The sequence below is a fragment of the Chaetomium globosum genome, genomic scaffold (assembly GCF_000143365.1).
Source record: "Chaetomium globosum CBS 148.51 scaffold_2 genomic scaffold, whole genome shotgun sequence".
In the NCBI taxonomy this organism is placed as follows: Eukaryota; Fungi; Ascomycota; class Sordariomycetes; order Sordariales; family Chaetomiaceae; genus Chaetomium; species Chaetomium globosum.
In genome coordinates this window covers 2,832,930-2,849,300 of record NT_165977.1, presented here as the reverse complement: position 1 = coordinate 2,849,300, position 16,371 = coordinate 2,832,930, and the positions used below count along the sequence as shown (strand labels likewise).

At 56.7% G+C, this 16,371-nt stretch overlaps 7 protein-coding genes across 7 annotated transcripts in view; 3 read left to right on the top strand and 4 right to left on the bottom strand.

Annotated features, from left to right (window-relative positions):
* Window positions 1-95: 95 nt before the first annotated feature.
* On the bottom strand, window positions 96-1,211 carry CHGG_03032 (uncharacterized protein; the record flags this gene model as incomplete). Its single annotated transcript, XM_001229547.1, has 3 exons — window positions 96-500; window positions 645-682; window positions 758-1,211. 3 exons carry the CDS (start codon window positions 1,209-1,211, stop codon window positions 96-98), a joined length of 897 nt encoding a protein of 298 aa, XP_001229548.1.
* A 498-nt stretch (window positions 1,212-1,709) lies between these two features.
* CHGG_03031 (uncharacterized protein) lies at window positions 1,710-2,527 on the top strand (the record flags this gene model as incomplete). The annotated part of the gene is made up of 2 exons (XM_001229546.1): window positions 1,710-2,207; window positions 2,321-2,527. The coding sequence occupies 2 exons, from the start codon at window positions 1,710-1,712 to the stop codon at window positions 2,525-2,527; spliced, it is 705 nt and encodes a 234-aa protein (XP_001229547.1).
* A 290-nt stretch (window positions 2,528-2,817) lies between these two features.
* Window positions 2,818-3,522, bottom strand: CHGG_03030 (uncharacterized protein; the record flags this gene model as incomplete). The annotated part of the gene is made up of 1 exon (XM_001229545.1): window positions 2,818-3,522. One exon carries the CDS (start codon window positions 3,520-3,522, stop codon window positions 2,818-2,820), a length of 705 nt encoding a protein of 234 aa, XP_001229546.1.
* A 1,163-nt stretch (window positions 3,523-4,685) lies between these two features.
* Window positions 4,686-6,485, bottom strand: CHGG_03029 (uncharacterized protein; the record flags this gene model as incomplete). Its single annotated transcript, XM_001229544.1, has 3 exons — window positions 4,686-5,760; window positions 5,859-5,929; window positions 6,003-6,485. 3 exons carry the CDS (start codon window positions 6,483-6,485, stop codon window positions 4,686-4,688), a joined length of 1,629 nt encoding a protein of 542 aa, XP_001229545.1.
* Window positions 6,486-8,003: 1,518 nt separating this feature from the next.
* CHGG_03028 (uncharacterized protein) lies at window positions 8,004-10,530 on the bottom strand (the record flags this gene model as incomplete). The annotated part of the gene is made up of 3 exons (XM_001229543.1): window positions 8,004-9,248; window positions 9,377-9,640; window positions 9,691-10,530. The coding sequence occupies 3 exons, from the start codon at window positions 10,528-10,530 to the stop codon at window positions 8,004-8,006; spliced, it is 2,349 nt and encodes a 782-aa protein (XP_001229544.1).
* A 3,015-nt stretch (window positions 10,531-13,545) lies between these two features.
* CHGG_03027 (uncharacterized protein) lies at window positions 13,546-15,347 on the top strand (the record flags this gene model as incomplete). The annotated part of the gene is made up of 2 exons (XM_001229542.1): window positions 13,546-13,909; window positions 13,969-15,347. 2 exons carry the CDS (start codon window positions 13,546-13,548, stop codon window positions 15,345-15,347), a joined length of 1,743 nt encoding a protein of 580 aa, XP_001229543.1.
* A 379-nt stretch (window positions 15,348-15,726) lies between these two features.
* CHGG_03026 (uncharacterized protein) overlaps window positions 15,727-16,371 on the top strand; it is a gene marked incomplete at both ends in the record, with an annotated part of 1,755 nt that continues 1,110 nt past the window's right edge. The window contains 2 exons of the mRNA XM_001229541.1: window positions 15,727-15,740; window positions 16,052-16,259. Of these exons, the coding sequence (XP_001229542.1) occupies window positions 15,727-15,740; window positions 16,052-16,259 (222 nt within the window). The remainder of the gene's footprint in view (window positions 15,741-16,051; window positions 16,260-16,371) is intronic.

Below are 16,371 nucleotides of genomic sequence, written 5' to 3'. Positions count from 1 at the left end.
GCCCGAGGGCAGGTACACTAAGCCCAGCCCAATCCCGGAGATGCTGTGAATCTTGACAAAGAGCGTCGATGTAGACGCCTGGAGAGAGCTGACGTTCATATATAAAAGACGCCGAAAATCAGCGTGATCAGAGCGCTGTCCTTGGCCCATAGCAGCTTCAAGCTCGCCAGAGGGTTGGGGAGCTTGAAGCGGCGACTTTCCCTGCCGGCTTTGGTAGGCAGTAGAACCGGCTCGATGCCTGAGCCGTCGTCTTTCCTTGGGGAATATGGCACTTGTTCCGGGCTCCTAAAGCTGGTTATTACTACTAGTGGCCGCCGAAGGCTCGAGATGTTTTGGGATCCGTTGCCAACGACGGATCGCGCTGTTTCCGGGAGGAACGAAGATACCAGGAGCAAGCAGATGCTCGACCAGATGGCGAGGAACCCAAAATCCAGCGCCACCCCGCGTAGCTGGTGAGGGCGCCGCCTAAGATGGGGCTGATGGCCGTCGCGATGTTGGGACTGTTCCAACAAGTAAGGTTAGCCTTGGGTCTGGTCTCTTGCATCACCGACTGCAAAGGATGGCTATGGTTTTACGCAATGACGAGGCCAGACACGAATGCGCCGCGCTCTGATGGCGGAGCAACGTCCGATACAACTCCGTACCCTAGCGCAATGGTGGCTGGCCTCTGTTAGCACTTGACCTATTCGTTTAAGAGGGTCACCTAAACTGGAAGCTTCTGGGCATGTACCACAGAGAGAGGGGGCGAGCCACGTACCGGCACTCCCGGTGCTCTGCAGCATTCTCAACAGGAAAAGCGCCGTCCAGTTTGTCTGGAGCGCAAGGCCGGTGTTGGCAATGCAGTAAATGATCATCATAAAGAGGTAAATCATTCGACGTCCGATGTTGTCCGCCAGGTCTCCGAGGATAGCCGGTGCGAGGCCGGCCACGGTCATGTACGAGGTGATGGTCAGGTTGACCCTTCCAGCGGAAACGTCGAGTGCCTGGGCCAGGTCGTCGATGGCCGGGAAGAAGATGAAGGACGAAAGAGGTGAGAAGCTCGCGGCGAAGGAGGCAAGACAATGAATGAGTGTGATCTGGTTCTTAGAAAAAGCCGAATATGCTGGTGAGTCTGGTAGTGCTGCGATAGAGGCAGGGGCAGCCTTTTCTGCGGCTGCGACCGAAGCATCCTGATGCTGGGCGTGCGATATTTGAGACGCTGACAATGGCATGGCTCAATCCATAACTGGGTATCTATACACGACAACTGTCCGGGTCAATCCGGAAAAACGAGCGTTGTTGAAGAGGTGGGAGGAATCTGGGACCGAGGCCCCCTATTGACGGACTTGCTGCTGCTTGGCAGGTACCTGCGTACCTAGACAAACACTCATCATGTTTGTTTTTTTTGCTGATGGTTTAGATGTACGAAAGCGTCTCGCCGGGGTATCATGAGTGTATTGGATTGCCTCTGTGAGGACGTTGGTTGCGCGTATACGCCTGGCTTTGTTGGGCACCCAACGACGTCTAAAATCAGCACTTAACATTCCAGTCTCCAGCTAACTCCATATCAAGCCTCAGTCTGGTATTTTCCTCATGCTTGCCATAGCCCCAGCCATGTTCCACAAATCTTCCTTCCTACGAGAGATTTCTTCTGTCAAATCGACCATTATACGGAGTACACTGTACCCCTGACACTATTGCAACAGCCGGAAACCTAGGTACAATTCGGAATGGCACCGCAAACCATCGCTGTCATCGGAGGCCTAGATGCCGACCTGATCATGATTTCGAGTCGCATTCCCGGCCCCGGAGAAAGTGTTCTGGCGAACGAGTACATCGAAGCCCTGGGAGGCAAGGGGGCCAATTTTGCGATCGCGGCTTACAGAACATGCCACAAGCGGCCGGTACAAGACGACGAAGCAGCGGTTGAAGGCCTGTCCTTGGCCTATGACGGCATTGAGGTCAAGATGATTGGCGCAGTCGGTGACGACCAGTACGGGGGCAAGTTCATCGTTGAGCTCAACAAGAACGGGATCGACACCTCGGGCATCGTGACGGTGCCCGACACGCGCTCCAGCGTCTGCTTCGTCATGGTTGAGCACCTGACACGCGAGAACAGGTGCCTGTTCTCGCTGGGGGCAACAGCCACATGGAAGAAGGAGCACTTCCGCAACGCCGAGCAGCTCGGCGGTGGGGCTCAGATGGAGATTACCAAGGACGTGGTCGAGGTCATGATCGAAACTGCTGGCAGGGCAGGCATCGACTTTTGCTTGAACGCGGCGCCGGCTACCCCATCGGAGAGCGCTTCTACAGGCACATCACACACCTGCTTGTCAACGAGTCGAAAGCAGCCATCGTGTCGGGCCGAGAGAGGGACGAGGTCAACGAAGACAGCTGGCCGACCATCGCGCAGGAGTTTCTGCACCGCGGCGTGAAGAATGTGGTCATCACGCTAGGGGCCAGGGGTGCATTCTACGCAAACGAGGACGGTAGTGCTCACTGCCCTGCGTATGAGGTTGTCGTTAGGGATACCACCGGAGCAGGGTAAGGCTTAAACTGGACCCCTTATAGCAACAACCTCAGTGTTTCCGATTCTTCATGTCAAGTTCAATCCGTACGGGTGCTGACTGGATCTGAACAGGGACACCTTCACTGGGGCTTATTCCTCAGACTACCTACGCCAAAAGGCCAAAGGGACTTGGGACATCAAAAGCGCTGTCATTCGCGCAAACAAAGCTGCGGTAATGACCATCAGGAGTGTCGGAGCGCAGAATGGCATCCCATGGTCGGATGAGGTCGATGTGTTTGATGCTCCTGACAAGGCCATGTCATGTTTCCTCAAAATTGCGGGCAGGCTCGACTGTTGGTTTTGCTGTCGAGCCTTCCATCTGAACGGGCAAGTGAACGGACTGAGCTGTGCGAAAGTGAACAAGGGAGAAGAAGCCGGGAGCCGTTGAGGATGTATGTGGATAAATCCTTCAATAAGGTCCGGCTTTGCACTCTGCTAGAGGGGCTCCATTGTGCGCTCAATAAGATCCACAATATCCTGCTCCGCTTGTGGACTCCACCGCCCGTTCCACAGCTCCGAGGGGCAATGAAGTCATAGCCATCCCTCAACTTTTCCATGCGCTCGAAAATGGCCCGCATGCCATCTTTTCGTTGCAGCTTCTTGAGCTTCCTAGACTTGAGATTGGTGCATCTGCACCTCGCAAACTCCATGATATCTGCAGCGAAACCTGCTGCAATGGGCACAGCGAAGGAGGTGCCGGACTTCCACACCTTGCCTTTCCACAAACATCGGACTGCGACGCCTAGCGTGGCAAAGTTGTTCCTATTGGGCAGAGGAGAAGGGTTCATGCCGCCTTTGTTGCCCCTCCCATCCGTGGCGTGGATGCAAATTACCCCCTCATGGCGGGCTGGCCTAGCACGTCCGGAGAGACCACCGTTGTTTGAGGCAGCGGCGATGATAAGTTTGCCAGCATCAATGGCCTTGTCTACAGCCTCTTCAATCGGATCGTGTTCCTCTTGGAAGCCCAAACACATGGAGATGATGTGTGTATCGCATTCTTTGACGGCCCAATCCATCGCCTGCGAATCGATGCATTAGCGCCTGGTGTTAATGCGGAGGGGTGGAAGGCTGGCCGACCTCTGCGATTCCAAGCATAGATTCATCGGTGACCTTCTCGTTGCAGATCTTTCCCACGTAGATTTCCGCGGCTGGTGCAGTCCTCAGAAGGAGCTCAGGGATGGGAGAAGTAGCTCAGTGAGCTCAGTTGGAGGGCGCAACTGAGCACACTGAGCACACAGGACTTAGATAGGTATATAGTCACTCGTTCTGGAGAGCTCTGGGAGTTCTCCAGTTAGCAATCACAACTACAGTTCGCTACAAGCTCGAAAGCCTACTGTTGAGACAAGTCTTTGATGTGCACCCTTTGGCTGCACCGAACCTAAGCACCCTTGCAAGATTACCTTCGACCGAAGCTGAACCCTAACAGGACGGGGTCCTGGAGTAGGTTCGTCACAGGCATATCTTGGGGAATGCATAGATGGTGTATTGTTAGGAAGATCCTCCAGCAGGTACATACCAAAAAAATAGCTCACCGCTTTCATACACGCGCCAGGCATGGATGGAAGGGCGCTGAAGCTACAAGAGGTCACCCGCTAGCGGATGTTTATGCTATCTCAACTTCAGCAGGGTTGGTGGCTTAAAGGCGCTGAATCTCGATGGTCCTTGGCGCATCCATCCTGCCTGCCTACGAATTGCACTCACTAATATTAGGTAACTAACTACCTAGGTAGGTAGTTAGTTACGTAACTAGTTAGTTAGTTAGTTAACTAGTTACCTGTAGTTAGGTGGAAACCAGCGAACCCTCGGTGTTGTGGTTTTTTTTCTCCTTTTCCTATCAATCTTTAGGTGGTTAGTCCCCAAGCCTAAACCCCTACTTCTCAATTCATCTCAGTTGAACCCGAAGGCCGAAGGCAAAGTGGCATGGGTACTTTTATTTATTGCAGAATGCAGCGCAGCGCCATCACGTGCACCAGCTCGTTCGGCTGGCACTTTCCACAAGAGGAAATGTGTTTACGACGGAAACAAAAGTCCCCTTGCAATAACTAGTTATGAAATCATGAAATAATGAAATAAATGCCTCTCCGCTTGACTCCAGTCTTCAACCAGCTTCTTCCACAACCCCTTACCAACCAACCAACTACACTCCCCCCGCCCGACGCGCCACAAACGAATCCGCCCCCCTCTTAGCAGTCTTGCTACGAATCCCAGAATCACCCGGCACAAACGCAGCCAGATCAATCGCCCAGTCCGCCGACCCGCCAAAGTTCAACCCCTTATACCTCGTCCTCCGCCGCTCCTTCGTCTCCTCACTCATATACGCCGCCCACGTATCCGTCATGAACTGCGCTATATCCGAGTCACTCGCCTCATCATACCAAAACACCGCCCCGGGAAACCCCACCCTCTTCAGATCCTCCAGCTCCGCCTGCGCCACCATCCCCGGCGCGCGCGTACAAACCCCCACCATCGGGTCCCCCTCCACATACCGACACATCGGATCAGCGCGACACTCACGGTCCGCCATCTTAAAGCTCCGCCCGTAGCTCGCCAGCCCCACCACCAGCTTGGCGCTCGGCACGCCAGCCTTCGTCGCCAGCGCCAGCGCCCACTCCGTCTCGGTCCCATTAACATGGCTGCGCAGACAGTCGCCCCCCGGACACCCGCTCTGGCTGTCGCGGCTGCCGTAGTCCCAGGCCCCGTGCAGGTCGTACGCCATGTACACGATGTAGTCGACGACGTCGGCCATGGCGGCGAGCGGGTAGCCCTGCAGGTAGAAGAAGGAGGCCGGGGCCGCGAGGGAGATGGTCTTGGTGGGGGGGAGGAGCTGCCGTATGATGCGCAGGAAGGTCAGGTAGCGCGCGCCGTCGCCGGGGGAGCCGCCCAGGTCGATGGCGCCCGGGTATTCCCAGTCGAAGTCGACGCCGTCGAGGTTGTGCTGCTCGACGAGGGCGACGATGCTGCGCGCGAAGGCGAGCCGGTTGGTGTTGGTGACGCTTTCGTGGAAGATGGGGGGGGAGGTGTTGTGGTTGGTGTCCGACCAGCCGCCGAAGGCGAGGATCTTCTTGAAGCCGGTTTGTTGGACGAAGAGTTGGAATTGGTCGGTGGCGCCGGACAGGTCGACGGTGAAGTTGGGGGTGATGCCCTGCGAAGGAAAAGTGCACGTGCGAGTCAGCCGGATGGGATCTGGTCGGCCTCGCATGTTCAGGCACCGCCTCTTCCATTGTTGTACGACTGGAAGTAGCCGACTTTGATGAACTCGGCTGGCGGGCTCGGGCTCTTGACGATCTCGGTGCCGCAGGTGGAGATGCACCCGGCCTGCCCTTTGGTCTTGGGCGGCGTGCAGAACTCAGGGGTAATGCCGCATCGGCCCCAGGTGTTGCACTATGATAGGGTTTATCGTCAGCTCCCATCTTTTGAGGGGGCAAGTCTGCTAGGAAGGCAGAAGAAAACTCACGCAGGCATTCAGGGGGCATGGGTTCAGCGACGCGATCTGAGACCAGTCACTCGGCCGAGGCGTGCCCGAGACCTGCGGGCCGCATACAGCATCATCAATAACCGCCGGCATGGGCGGGTCGCCGGAGCTGACGCAGATGACGGCGTACTTGGGCACGTTAGCACAGCCATTCCAGCCCCAGCTGTTGCTGTTGAACGTCTCGATGTCGTCGACCGAGAGCTGGAACTTGGCCGCGATGAGGGAGCAGTACTCCCCCGGCTTCACCTCATAGGTGGCGCAGGTGCCGTCCGGGTTCGGCTTAGGCTTGAGGTCCGGGAGCGAGCCCTCGGAGCAGCACACGAGCTGCCCGGGCTGGAGCGTGTTGCAGAAGGTCGAGCCCGGGTTGTACTTGTACAGGTCCGCCGTCGAGATGCCGCACCTCGACGCCAGCGCGCCGCACAGGTCGCCCGGCTGGACGGTAACAGTCGAGCATTCGGCGCCCATCTTGTCTAGTTGCTGAGTGGAAAGCTGGTGGTGAGACTCGGCATGGCTGGTGTCAAGACCGCGGCCGGCGGCTCGCCTTTTATGCAACTTCCTAACACATATCCACTCAACGTCGTGACTCCTTCGCCCGTCGATGTTGATGATGGATAGTCTTGGCCGTGGGGTCCAAAGGTCAAGTCTCCGTCCTCACTGGCGTGGTGCCGAGATTGCCGCTGGAACGTCACATCGACTTCACTAGCTTTTGACCTAGGCTGCCTTACCGGTCGCATCGCGTCCTGTGTAGTCCCATGGGATAGCCCTACGGCCTGCTGAGCCTCAGGTATGGCTCTTGTGTTTAATGAGGTCCGTCCGTCGAGTCACACCATCCGCCTCCGTGGTAAACCGGCTGAAGAGACGACCTATGTTGGAGATGACGACAATTTCGTTGGTTGGCATGGTACTATAAGTACAGGACAAGTAATACCTATTTGCAAAATCCAAATTGAGTACCTATGTATGGAATATTTTGGCACTCAAGAACTACATTTTGTTTGTGATGTTCGAGTCACGACTTCGACAAATTCAGGGGTTTGGGTTGTTGCCGATGCAGGGTTCTCGCCATGCCAAATGCTGCTAAACAGTATATTGACGTTGCATTATTGGGCTGTGGTTGACAGGAACGAGTGCAGACACGTGCCAGATCGAGTCCGCGGGATAAAAAGGATGCCGAAAAAGATCGTGTAGAGCGTAGCATTAGGCTACGAACGGGAAGCATGTCCGGCGCGGCGGGAAAAGAACAGAAAAAACGAGCGCATTGGACTTTATCGCTAAGGCATCTCCGTGGCACGGTCGGCCCTATCCACCAGTTACACAGGCCACCAAAAATCTCCTCCTCCCGGCTTGGTATGTAGGTACCTTACCTATCCAGGCTCCCGTATTGCTATCACGGACCTCCGTCCTCAACTTGAAGACATTACGAGCTTACCGGTGCGCTCCCGATGCCACTCACACGTCCAGCAAGTGTGGCTGTCACTCGTATTGACAGGGCTGAGAGTAGGCACCGGGGTTGGGCACTCAATCCTCTCAATATGCACGGGGGCAAGTGAGCGGGCGAGATAACAAACGAGTTTGGCTTCGGTGATTGATCTCAAGCATTGACATTGAGCTCGATACCATACCATCCATCGTGCCTCGGCATCCTTCTTCCAACAAAACAAAAGGGTATAAGCGTGGAGCTACTCAAGCCAGCAACGACAGAAAAGAGCAGAAACAGCCTCGACATGCCGCACCTCATGATGATGACCGAGCCCAAACAAGAAACACACAAGCTCCGCCCGCGAAGCACCAGGCCCCACGGGACGGAGGCAGGCCATCTCCCTCACCCTCACCCTCACCTTCACCCCCCATCTCCTTCGCCGATATCACCCTCTCTTAATATCCCATCCCATCCCATATCTGCCACCCATCCATCCATCCACCCACATCTGCCACCCATCCATCACTCCAAAGGGCCCTGGGAGCGAGTAGTGCGAACCAATACTAACCCATTCTCACCGCGGCCCCCAACCCACCATCACCACCACCACCACCACCAACAACAACCTCCTCCACCCTCCTCGGCCTCTCCTCATCATCCATCATCATCCCAAAGCTCTGCTCCCTCGGCGGGTTATGTATCCCCGGAATCCCGGGGTCCCCGGGCACCTGTGCACCCCCTCCCCCACCACCCCCATTCCCATTCCCAGCCCCATCCCCAGCCGCACCCACAGACACCTCAGTTGCCACTCCTCTCTGCTGCACACGCTTGATGCGCCCCGTCTGCTGGTCGACCCACGACGTGACGCTGCGGAACCGCGCCGGCTGGTCCTCGCTCGTCTCCGTGTAGACCGTCTCGCGCCGGCCGCTAGTGCTACTACTGGCGGTGCTGTCCTGTCGTGTTGGGGCGTTCGTTGGGGTTGGGCCGCCTGTTGCTGTCGGTGGTGTCCCGGTTGCTGCTATTGTTGAAGTTGGGTGGGCTGTGTGTGTTGGCCCCTTGGGTTGGGACATCCAGGAGAAGCGGGTTGTGTATTGCGGCTGCGGAAGCTGGGGTGGGTGCTGCTGGGGGCTGTTGGTTGGCGACGAGCCGGGGACGGCGGTCGGCGCGGGAGGGGTGATCATCGGGTCTCTGACGATGATGTCGCCGTCTCCGAAACCGGAGGAGAGGGAAGAGATTTCGCTGATGGTCCGGCTGGGCTGTCGGTAGAGGGGGTTGTAGGGCGCGGTGAACTGCTGGGCAAGGAGGGGTTGGTTGTAGTACGAGGCCGGCGAGACCCCGGAGTGCATGGGGCTCGCTGTGCTCTCGGGTGTCATTATGGTGCCGAACTGGGCCGCATTCGTGGAACTAAAGGACCCTTGGGGTTGATGTGAGTATGCCGCCGGTATATTGGTCATAAGCGTGATGTGGGGGCGGTTGGCGGCCGTGCATGTATCTCTAGGATTGGGTGGCGGCTGGTACATGATACCAGAGTGCGTTGAGCCATGTCCTGAGAGTATCATAGTCTCTGAGGTACTTTGGGGCCACGGTTGTTGCGGGGGCTGCTGGGTTTGCACCTTTTCCGGCTCATAGAAGCCCTCCCCTGATGCAAAACCCACACTGCCTGTCTTCTCGCGGTAGCTGGGTGGTGGGGATCGGCTTGTCGTCGAGTCCTCCAAGTTTCGCCAGCCCCGTCGCCCAAAGAAGGGGAACTTGGAGCTAACTTTTCTCGAAAGTCCACCGCGGCCACCAGCCTGATCAGCTCTTTTCGACTTCTTCATGGTACGCCAAGCCATCCAAGTAATAAAGCAGACAAGAATGAAGCCACCTAACCGCCTTGTTAGCTTTCAGGAACCGAAACTGCCCGGCAACCGACATTCATCATACCTATTGAACCAACCGAAATCAGGATACGCTCGGCCGTCGGGTCCATACCAGACTGTGCCAACTCAAGTCTATTACCTGCACCATCCCCGCCTCTGCCGTTTCCATTCGCGATGTTGTTGTCCATTGGCCCTCCGGTTGGGGGAGAGTTAGGCATCGTCGTTGGCAGAGGTCCCGAGACTGGCGGCTCAGTCTCGGACTCGACAAGCTCGGTTGACCCAGAGCCTGCTACGTCGTTGACTGGCATTATGGGGATGAACTGGGTAACAGTCGGGTCTGCCTGTTGTAGTGTAAGAGTGTGATGGTAGGGGAGGGCAAAGGCGTGCTTACCTCAGCGGTTGGACTCCCCGTTACAGCAGACTGCAGTAAGATTACACCTTGGTTAAAATCGCTCGATACTTCTGTTGCCGGGACAGGCTCGGTCGAGGATGGGATAGGCTCGGGGGGTGGAGTTGGTTGCGGTGATTCCCCTGGTGCCCCTGATGCTGATTCTGATGTCGGTTCTGGTAGTGCTGATTCCGATTCTGATGTCGGTGACGGCGATTCCGAGGGTGGATCCGTTGATTGTGGTGTTTCAACAGAACCGGACTCTGAACTGGTATTGCCGTCGCCGTCATTGCCGTCCCTATTTCTCCCAAAGCCTCCCCCTCCCCTGTTGTTCCCTCTCCCGCGGTCGCCATCGCCGAAACGGTTGCCGAAGCCAAAACCATTCCCGCCTCTGCCGTTGCCGTCGCCAAACCTGTTTCTACTCCTATCGCCACCATCATTGTCGTCATCATCTTTATCGTTGTTGCCGTTGCCGTTGCCAAAGCGGTTCCCGTCCCCGCCTCCCCTCCCATTTCCAAAGCCATTGCCAAAGCCGTTGCCGAAACCGTTGCCGTTACCACCGCCGTTACCGCTGCCAAAGCCGAATCCCCCACCCCCGCCATTATCGTCGCCTTTCTGCCCGCCCCGAAAAAACCCTCCTCCTCTGTCGTTATTATCGCCATTGCCGCCGTTGTTACCAAAGCGGCCGCGCCCACCATCGTTCCCGCCGTCACCTCCATTATCCTGTCGTCGAGATAGGTTGACTTTTCGCCATGGCCTAGGTCTGCCGCTCAACCAACTTCGCCCGGTGGCCCCTGAGGGGTTGTTTAGTGGTGCCATTCCCTCTCCTTCTGACCCTGGCATCCTTGGGTCATCTGTAGAATGGACACAGCCGGCGTGTTATGGTGCCTTGGGTTCTGCTACGCTCGATATGTCATGGGCTGAGATTGGCGTATTTCCGATTCAAGCGTGCTGTCGAGATGGTTATATGCGATTCTCTGGCCTTGAGCAATGGAAACGGTATTACAAGAATAAATAATCTAGAAGAAAAAATAAACAAAATTGAAGACGGAATGAAGCCAGAAGAAGAGTGGGTAGCCGGCCCCGTGAAGTGAATAGAAGGAGGGAAGAAGACAGCAAGGAGGAAAAAAAGCTGTGACGAGGGACAAGCCCTGGCCGCCTAGACGTTGCTCGAGCTGGCCAAGTTGCCGAGCAGATGCATGAATTTGACGGGCCCAAGCTCCCGCCAGCGAGTGCATCAGGGGATCGGATGACTGAGGGAGCCGCCACGAGACAGGGTTAAAGAAAGGGACAGGGGTATATGGAATCTGCCATCGCTCCTGGGACTGGATCCACGAGCTGGAGACGCCTCACGGATCTCGGATCCGAGTATCAATCGTCCCGGGGCGGGGGATCACCGCCATGGGAGATGGATGCCCACGATGCCCCAGCACGACCTTTAGGGCCGAGAGGTGGATTTCAAGCCGGATTGGGGTTGAGTGAGAATATCACTGACTTCCCCGAATGTTCTTTTTTGTCTTGCCATCGCAAGCTGTGGCAAGTAGTGAATCTCTCATGTTGGGGATGCTGGGCAGCTCTTCCGCTTTGGTGAGACTTCACCAGCTGCACCCCTATTTGCCAAGCCTCGACAACATGAGCTCGACGAAGACCGAGTTTGGCAGGCGGTCACTGGCGCATGCAGCGCAGCTGCGGAAGCGCACAGGCCGACGCCAATTGTGACGGTTGAGAAAACCACCCAAGTGCGGTACAGGGGCCAGGGGGTTCAACGTCTCAGCATGGGGATGACGTTTCAGCCGAGACGAAGCAGGAGGGACGCGCTGAGAAGCGCGGTTGCAATGGGTTTGTCGGTTCAGATAGGCGAAGTCACAACCGCTCATTCGGAGACAGATTTATGAATCCGATGCCCGCAACGAAAGGGGCCTCTGCCCGTTGCCCGCTACCCGCTACTCGCTACCGGCTTAGTTTCGTCGTGTTGTTGTCGCAAGCCCATTCTGATCCGAGCCCAGACGCCGACTCTCGGGTGCTGCGGCGCGTCGATGGCTGCGTCGTTTGCTTATTTGCCGTTAAGTCACCTGTCTGCTTCCGCATTTAACAGAAAACGGCATGGAGTAGATCAGTCAAGTTCACAGCTGGTCAATCCGGAATGTGCCGGGAAACCGGCACTCGATCTTCTGGGGAGAACAGTGCCTCGAACGCTGAGGCCATGATTTCCCCAGATCATCGCATGTGGTACATACATACCGCGCAATACAAACATGTCAATTGCCCTGGTGCCTTGGGAGTGACATGACATGTATGGATGAAATCCAACGAATGTGCCTGGACCGAAAAAAGGCAAAGTTCCCGAGCGCACATGGGACGAGTCTGGGACTGCGGGGTTGAGATGGTCGCATTTCCATGCGGGACCGATCCCAGCCGATCGTTCATGCGCGATGATTGATGAAAGGAGAGTGCGAAATAGGAGATGCGGGCCGATGGGACGTCAGGGCGACTTTTGACTTCGACTTTCGGTTCCGACATGAAAGATCAAACCGGGACAGGCTCGAATCCCAAACTTCAGGTGCATTTAGCGGGTTGTCTTCCATGGTAGGTTGGTAGGAATGTTCCTTCCTCCACAGCAGCATCGATCAACACCCGACCTTGGCGCCACCGACCTTTACAGAAAGCCCGTCCGTGGACGTTGCAAGATTTGACCGATTCGTGATGATCGTTTTTGATGTGAACCGGCATTGGAATTTCCGCCTATCAGAACTTACATCTACTTGGTCTGCAATGTCTCGGGCTCGCTGAGGATGCGCATCTTGCGCATACATACAGTCCGGAGCAACCCGGAGTTCAGGGCACGCAACCGATCGGCCTCCGGGGCTACGAGCCTCGGTAGGCTCGGTACCGGTCCGGGGGGCTGCCGGGTCTGTGCGTGTGAAAGGCTCTAAGACAGAAACCGGTTCAATGTATGTACCACCTATGCCCGACAGTGCGCCCTCCGGAGCACATTGGCTTCTGCCTGACTGTCCCGATAGCTGTGCTTTTAGTCGAACGAGGCATGTGATGACGATATTTCCGGTCACCCCTAAGTATCGTAAAAAACCGGGATGACCATCCGTGTCGGAAAGACTCGGGGAGATGGAATGGCCCAGCTGAATGTGATCTGACTGTGTTATGAGTCTGACAGCAAGGGGGGGATACAAGCCGGGAACGCGTGGTGGTGAGGCGGCGGACTGCAATGGAAGCATTTGAATGCCGGGTTCCGTTTTTCGGACTCGAGTCAAGAGAAGAGAAAGGTACAGTTTCAGAGATGGGACGTGGGGGGTCTCCACTGTTTAGCTCAAGGCATTACCTAGTCTTGTCTTCCCCCTTTCTGTGCGTGGTTTGCCCCAATTGTAGCAGGGGAATGAAAAAATGACTCTTTGTCGACTCCCGCGATCGGGGTTTCAAAGCAGAACAAAACTTCCAAACACCTCAGTCCAGAATCCTGTCGTCATCAAGGCCAGGCCCTGTCATAGCCTTGGCAAAAGGCTGCGGTGGGGTGTCGTGGGGGCAGCGTGGGTGTTTGAGTGGCCCCCGAACGAGGCGCTAACAAAGTCGGCGAATAGGATAAAAGTCGCAATGGTGGGATAAAAAAAAAAGATGTGACGGGCCTTGAGCGGGCCCAGGAAGCTCCCGGCAGTCCCACCAGCCTTATCCTAGTCACCCAATATCAATTTGCGCCGCTTTATCCCACGCAACAAAAGTCCGTTGAAACTTTTCAGCTTGCCCTCTTCCTCATTCTCGACGAACAAGTTTCGTGAACTAGCACCCTTTATTCCCTCTCCAGGCGTTGTCAGCCGTTTCCCACATACCCTGCTCCCCCATTGAGCCATGGCGTCCACGTCGAGGGCTCTGAGCAAGCTCGCGGTCCCCCCCGGTGCCGTGTTGCTGCAACAATCGCGGGCTGCCCCTCGATTGCTACTCCAGACATCTCGCCGGACTGTTGGCGCAAGGCCCGTTTTTGGCAGCACACAAGGGCCCGTCTCGCGGCACTTCCGCCGCGGCGTTTCCAACGATGCCGCCCCCGTCCCGCCGCCCAAGAAGTCACGGTTCCGGGTCTTAAGATGGGCTTGGCGACTCGGATATCTTTCGGCCATAGCCGGCATCGGCTACATCGGCTACGGCGTGTACGAGGATAGGCATCCGGAGGACCAAATCGTGCCTGACCCGTCCAAGAAGACCCTCGTCATCCTTGGTAAGTTGGCCGTTCCTGCGCCGCCCGGTGGTTTTCACATTTGCTGACATGTGCCACAGGGACCGGGTGGGGCTCCGTCTCGCTGCTCAAGCGTCTCGACACCGAAAACTACAACGTCATTGTGATTTCGCCGCGCAACTACTTCCTCTTTACCCCCCTCCTTCCGTCATGCACAACCGGTACCATCGAGCACCGCTCCATCATGGAGCCGATAAGGACCATCCTCCGCCAGAAGAAGGCGAGCGTCCGGTTCTACGAGGCCGAGGCCAGCTCTATCGACCCCGACCGCAAGGTGGTGCGCATCTTTGACAACTCGGAGATCAGGGGCGACATCACCGAGACCGAGGTACCATACGACATGCTGGTGATCGGCGTGGGCGCCGAGAACGCGACGTTCGGCATCCCCGGCGTGCGCGACCACTCGTGCTTCCTGAAGGAGATTGGCGACGCCCAGCGGATCCGCAAGAGGATCATGGACTGTGTCGAGACGGCAGCCTTCAAGGATCAGTCGCCCGAGGAGATCAACCGTCTCCTGCACATGGTCGTGGTCGGCGGTGGCCCGACCGGTGTCGAGTTTGCCGGCGAGCTGCAGGACTTCTTCGAGGAGGACATCAAGAAGCTGGTCCCCGAGATCGCGGATCGCTTCCGCGTGACGCTGATCGAGGCCCTCCCTAACGTCCTGCCCATGTTCTCCAAGCAGCTGATCGACTACACCGAGAGCACTTTCAAGGAGGAGAAGATCGACATCCACACCAAGACCATGGTCAAGAAGGTGACGGACAAGACGGTCGAGGCCGAGGTGACGCGCCCCGACGGCAAGAAGGAGACCATCGTCTTCCCCTATGGCCTGCTCGTCTGGGCGACGGGCAACGCCGTGCGCCCCGTGATCAAGGACCTGATCTCGCGCATCCCCGCGCAGGCCAACTCGCGGCGCGGCCTCGCCGTGAACGAGTACCTCGTCGTGCAGGGCACGCGCGACATCTGGGCGGTGGGCGACTGCGCGGTGGCCGGGTACGCGCCCACGGCGCAGGTGGCCGGGCAGGAGGGCACCTTCCTGGCGCGGCTGTTCAACAACATGGCTATGACGGAGGCGCTCGAGGGCAAGATCAGCGAGCTCAGTTCGTCGCTGAACCTGCAGCCGGGCAACGCGGCGGCCGTCTCGCGCGAGATCGAGAGCTACGAGCGCCAGCTGCGCCGCATCAAGGACGCCAAGCCCTTCCACTACAGCCACCAGGGCAGCCTCGCCTACATCGGCAGCGACAAGGCCGTGGCCGACGTCACCTGGTTCAACGGCAACGTCGCCGCCGCCGGCAGCCTGACCTACCTCTTCTGGCGCAGCGCCTACATCAGCATGTGCTTCAGCACCCGGAACCGTCTGTTGGTGATCAATGACTGGCTCAAGTCCAAGGTGTTTGGCCGCGATCTTTCGCGCGAGTAAACGGGGAGCGGGGGCGAGGGGGGGGGTTGTTGGCTTCCTTTTCCTATTTATGGGATCCTCTGGCATGCAGCGGGCGAGCCGGCCTGTTTCCTTTTTCCGATTTCCGATTTCCTTTGTCACCTGCGGCGGATGTTAATGGAGTCTGGGGCTTGAGAAAATAATTTAGACCACTGGCTAGACTGGGTTCGGCAGGATAGACGAGGGCAATGATGACGGCGGGTTTGTTTCGATACTTGTTTTTATACTTGTCTGTTGTATCAGTCTTGACATTATGACCGTTTGTATCGAGATAGGGCACGATAGGATCTATACTGTAAACCAAAATTAGCAGGGCGGATATCCACGATGATTCTGATGCAGTTTGCTTGGTGAACTGGTGATGACACGATGGTGGTACGAAGGGTTAGGGTTTACAATGACATCAAGCAGCATCCGGTGTGAGAGCATCCACCTTGAGAACGGAGCTCACGAACGAACTCACCTTCACTCATCACTCATTTGGGTCCTATTATCTTTTTTCTTTAACCTAACCCAAAATGCACGAAACCATCACACTCCAATTTGGGCAGCAGGCCAACTACCTTGCCACTCATTTTTGGAATACCCAAGTGAGTTTTGTTTTATCATTTATTTACCCCTCCTATACCTCACCCTCGTTCGCCTCACTTGAGAGACAAATAATCTAACAAAATCCCAATTCCAAGGGAATCCTACTTTACCTACTCCCCAGACCAACCCGAATCCCCCATCGACCATGACATCCACTTCCGCCCCGGTCTCGCCCCCGACGGCACCGAGACCTACATGCCGCGCACCGTATTCTACGACCTCAAAAACGCCTTTGGCACCCTCCGCAAAGTCAACGCCCTCTACGACATCGAACGACGACACCCCCGCCGCCCAAGCACTATGGTAACCCCCCCCCCCTCTCCCATGTCCAGATTTGAAGGCGCCTCACCACCCTCGAGAGTGCTCGCCCTCATGCCAGGCCTCCCACGCCAACTATTCTTTTTGGGGCGAACTC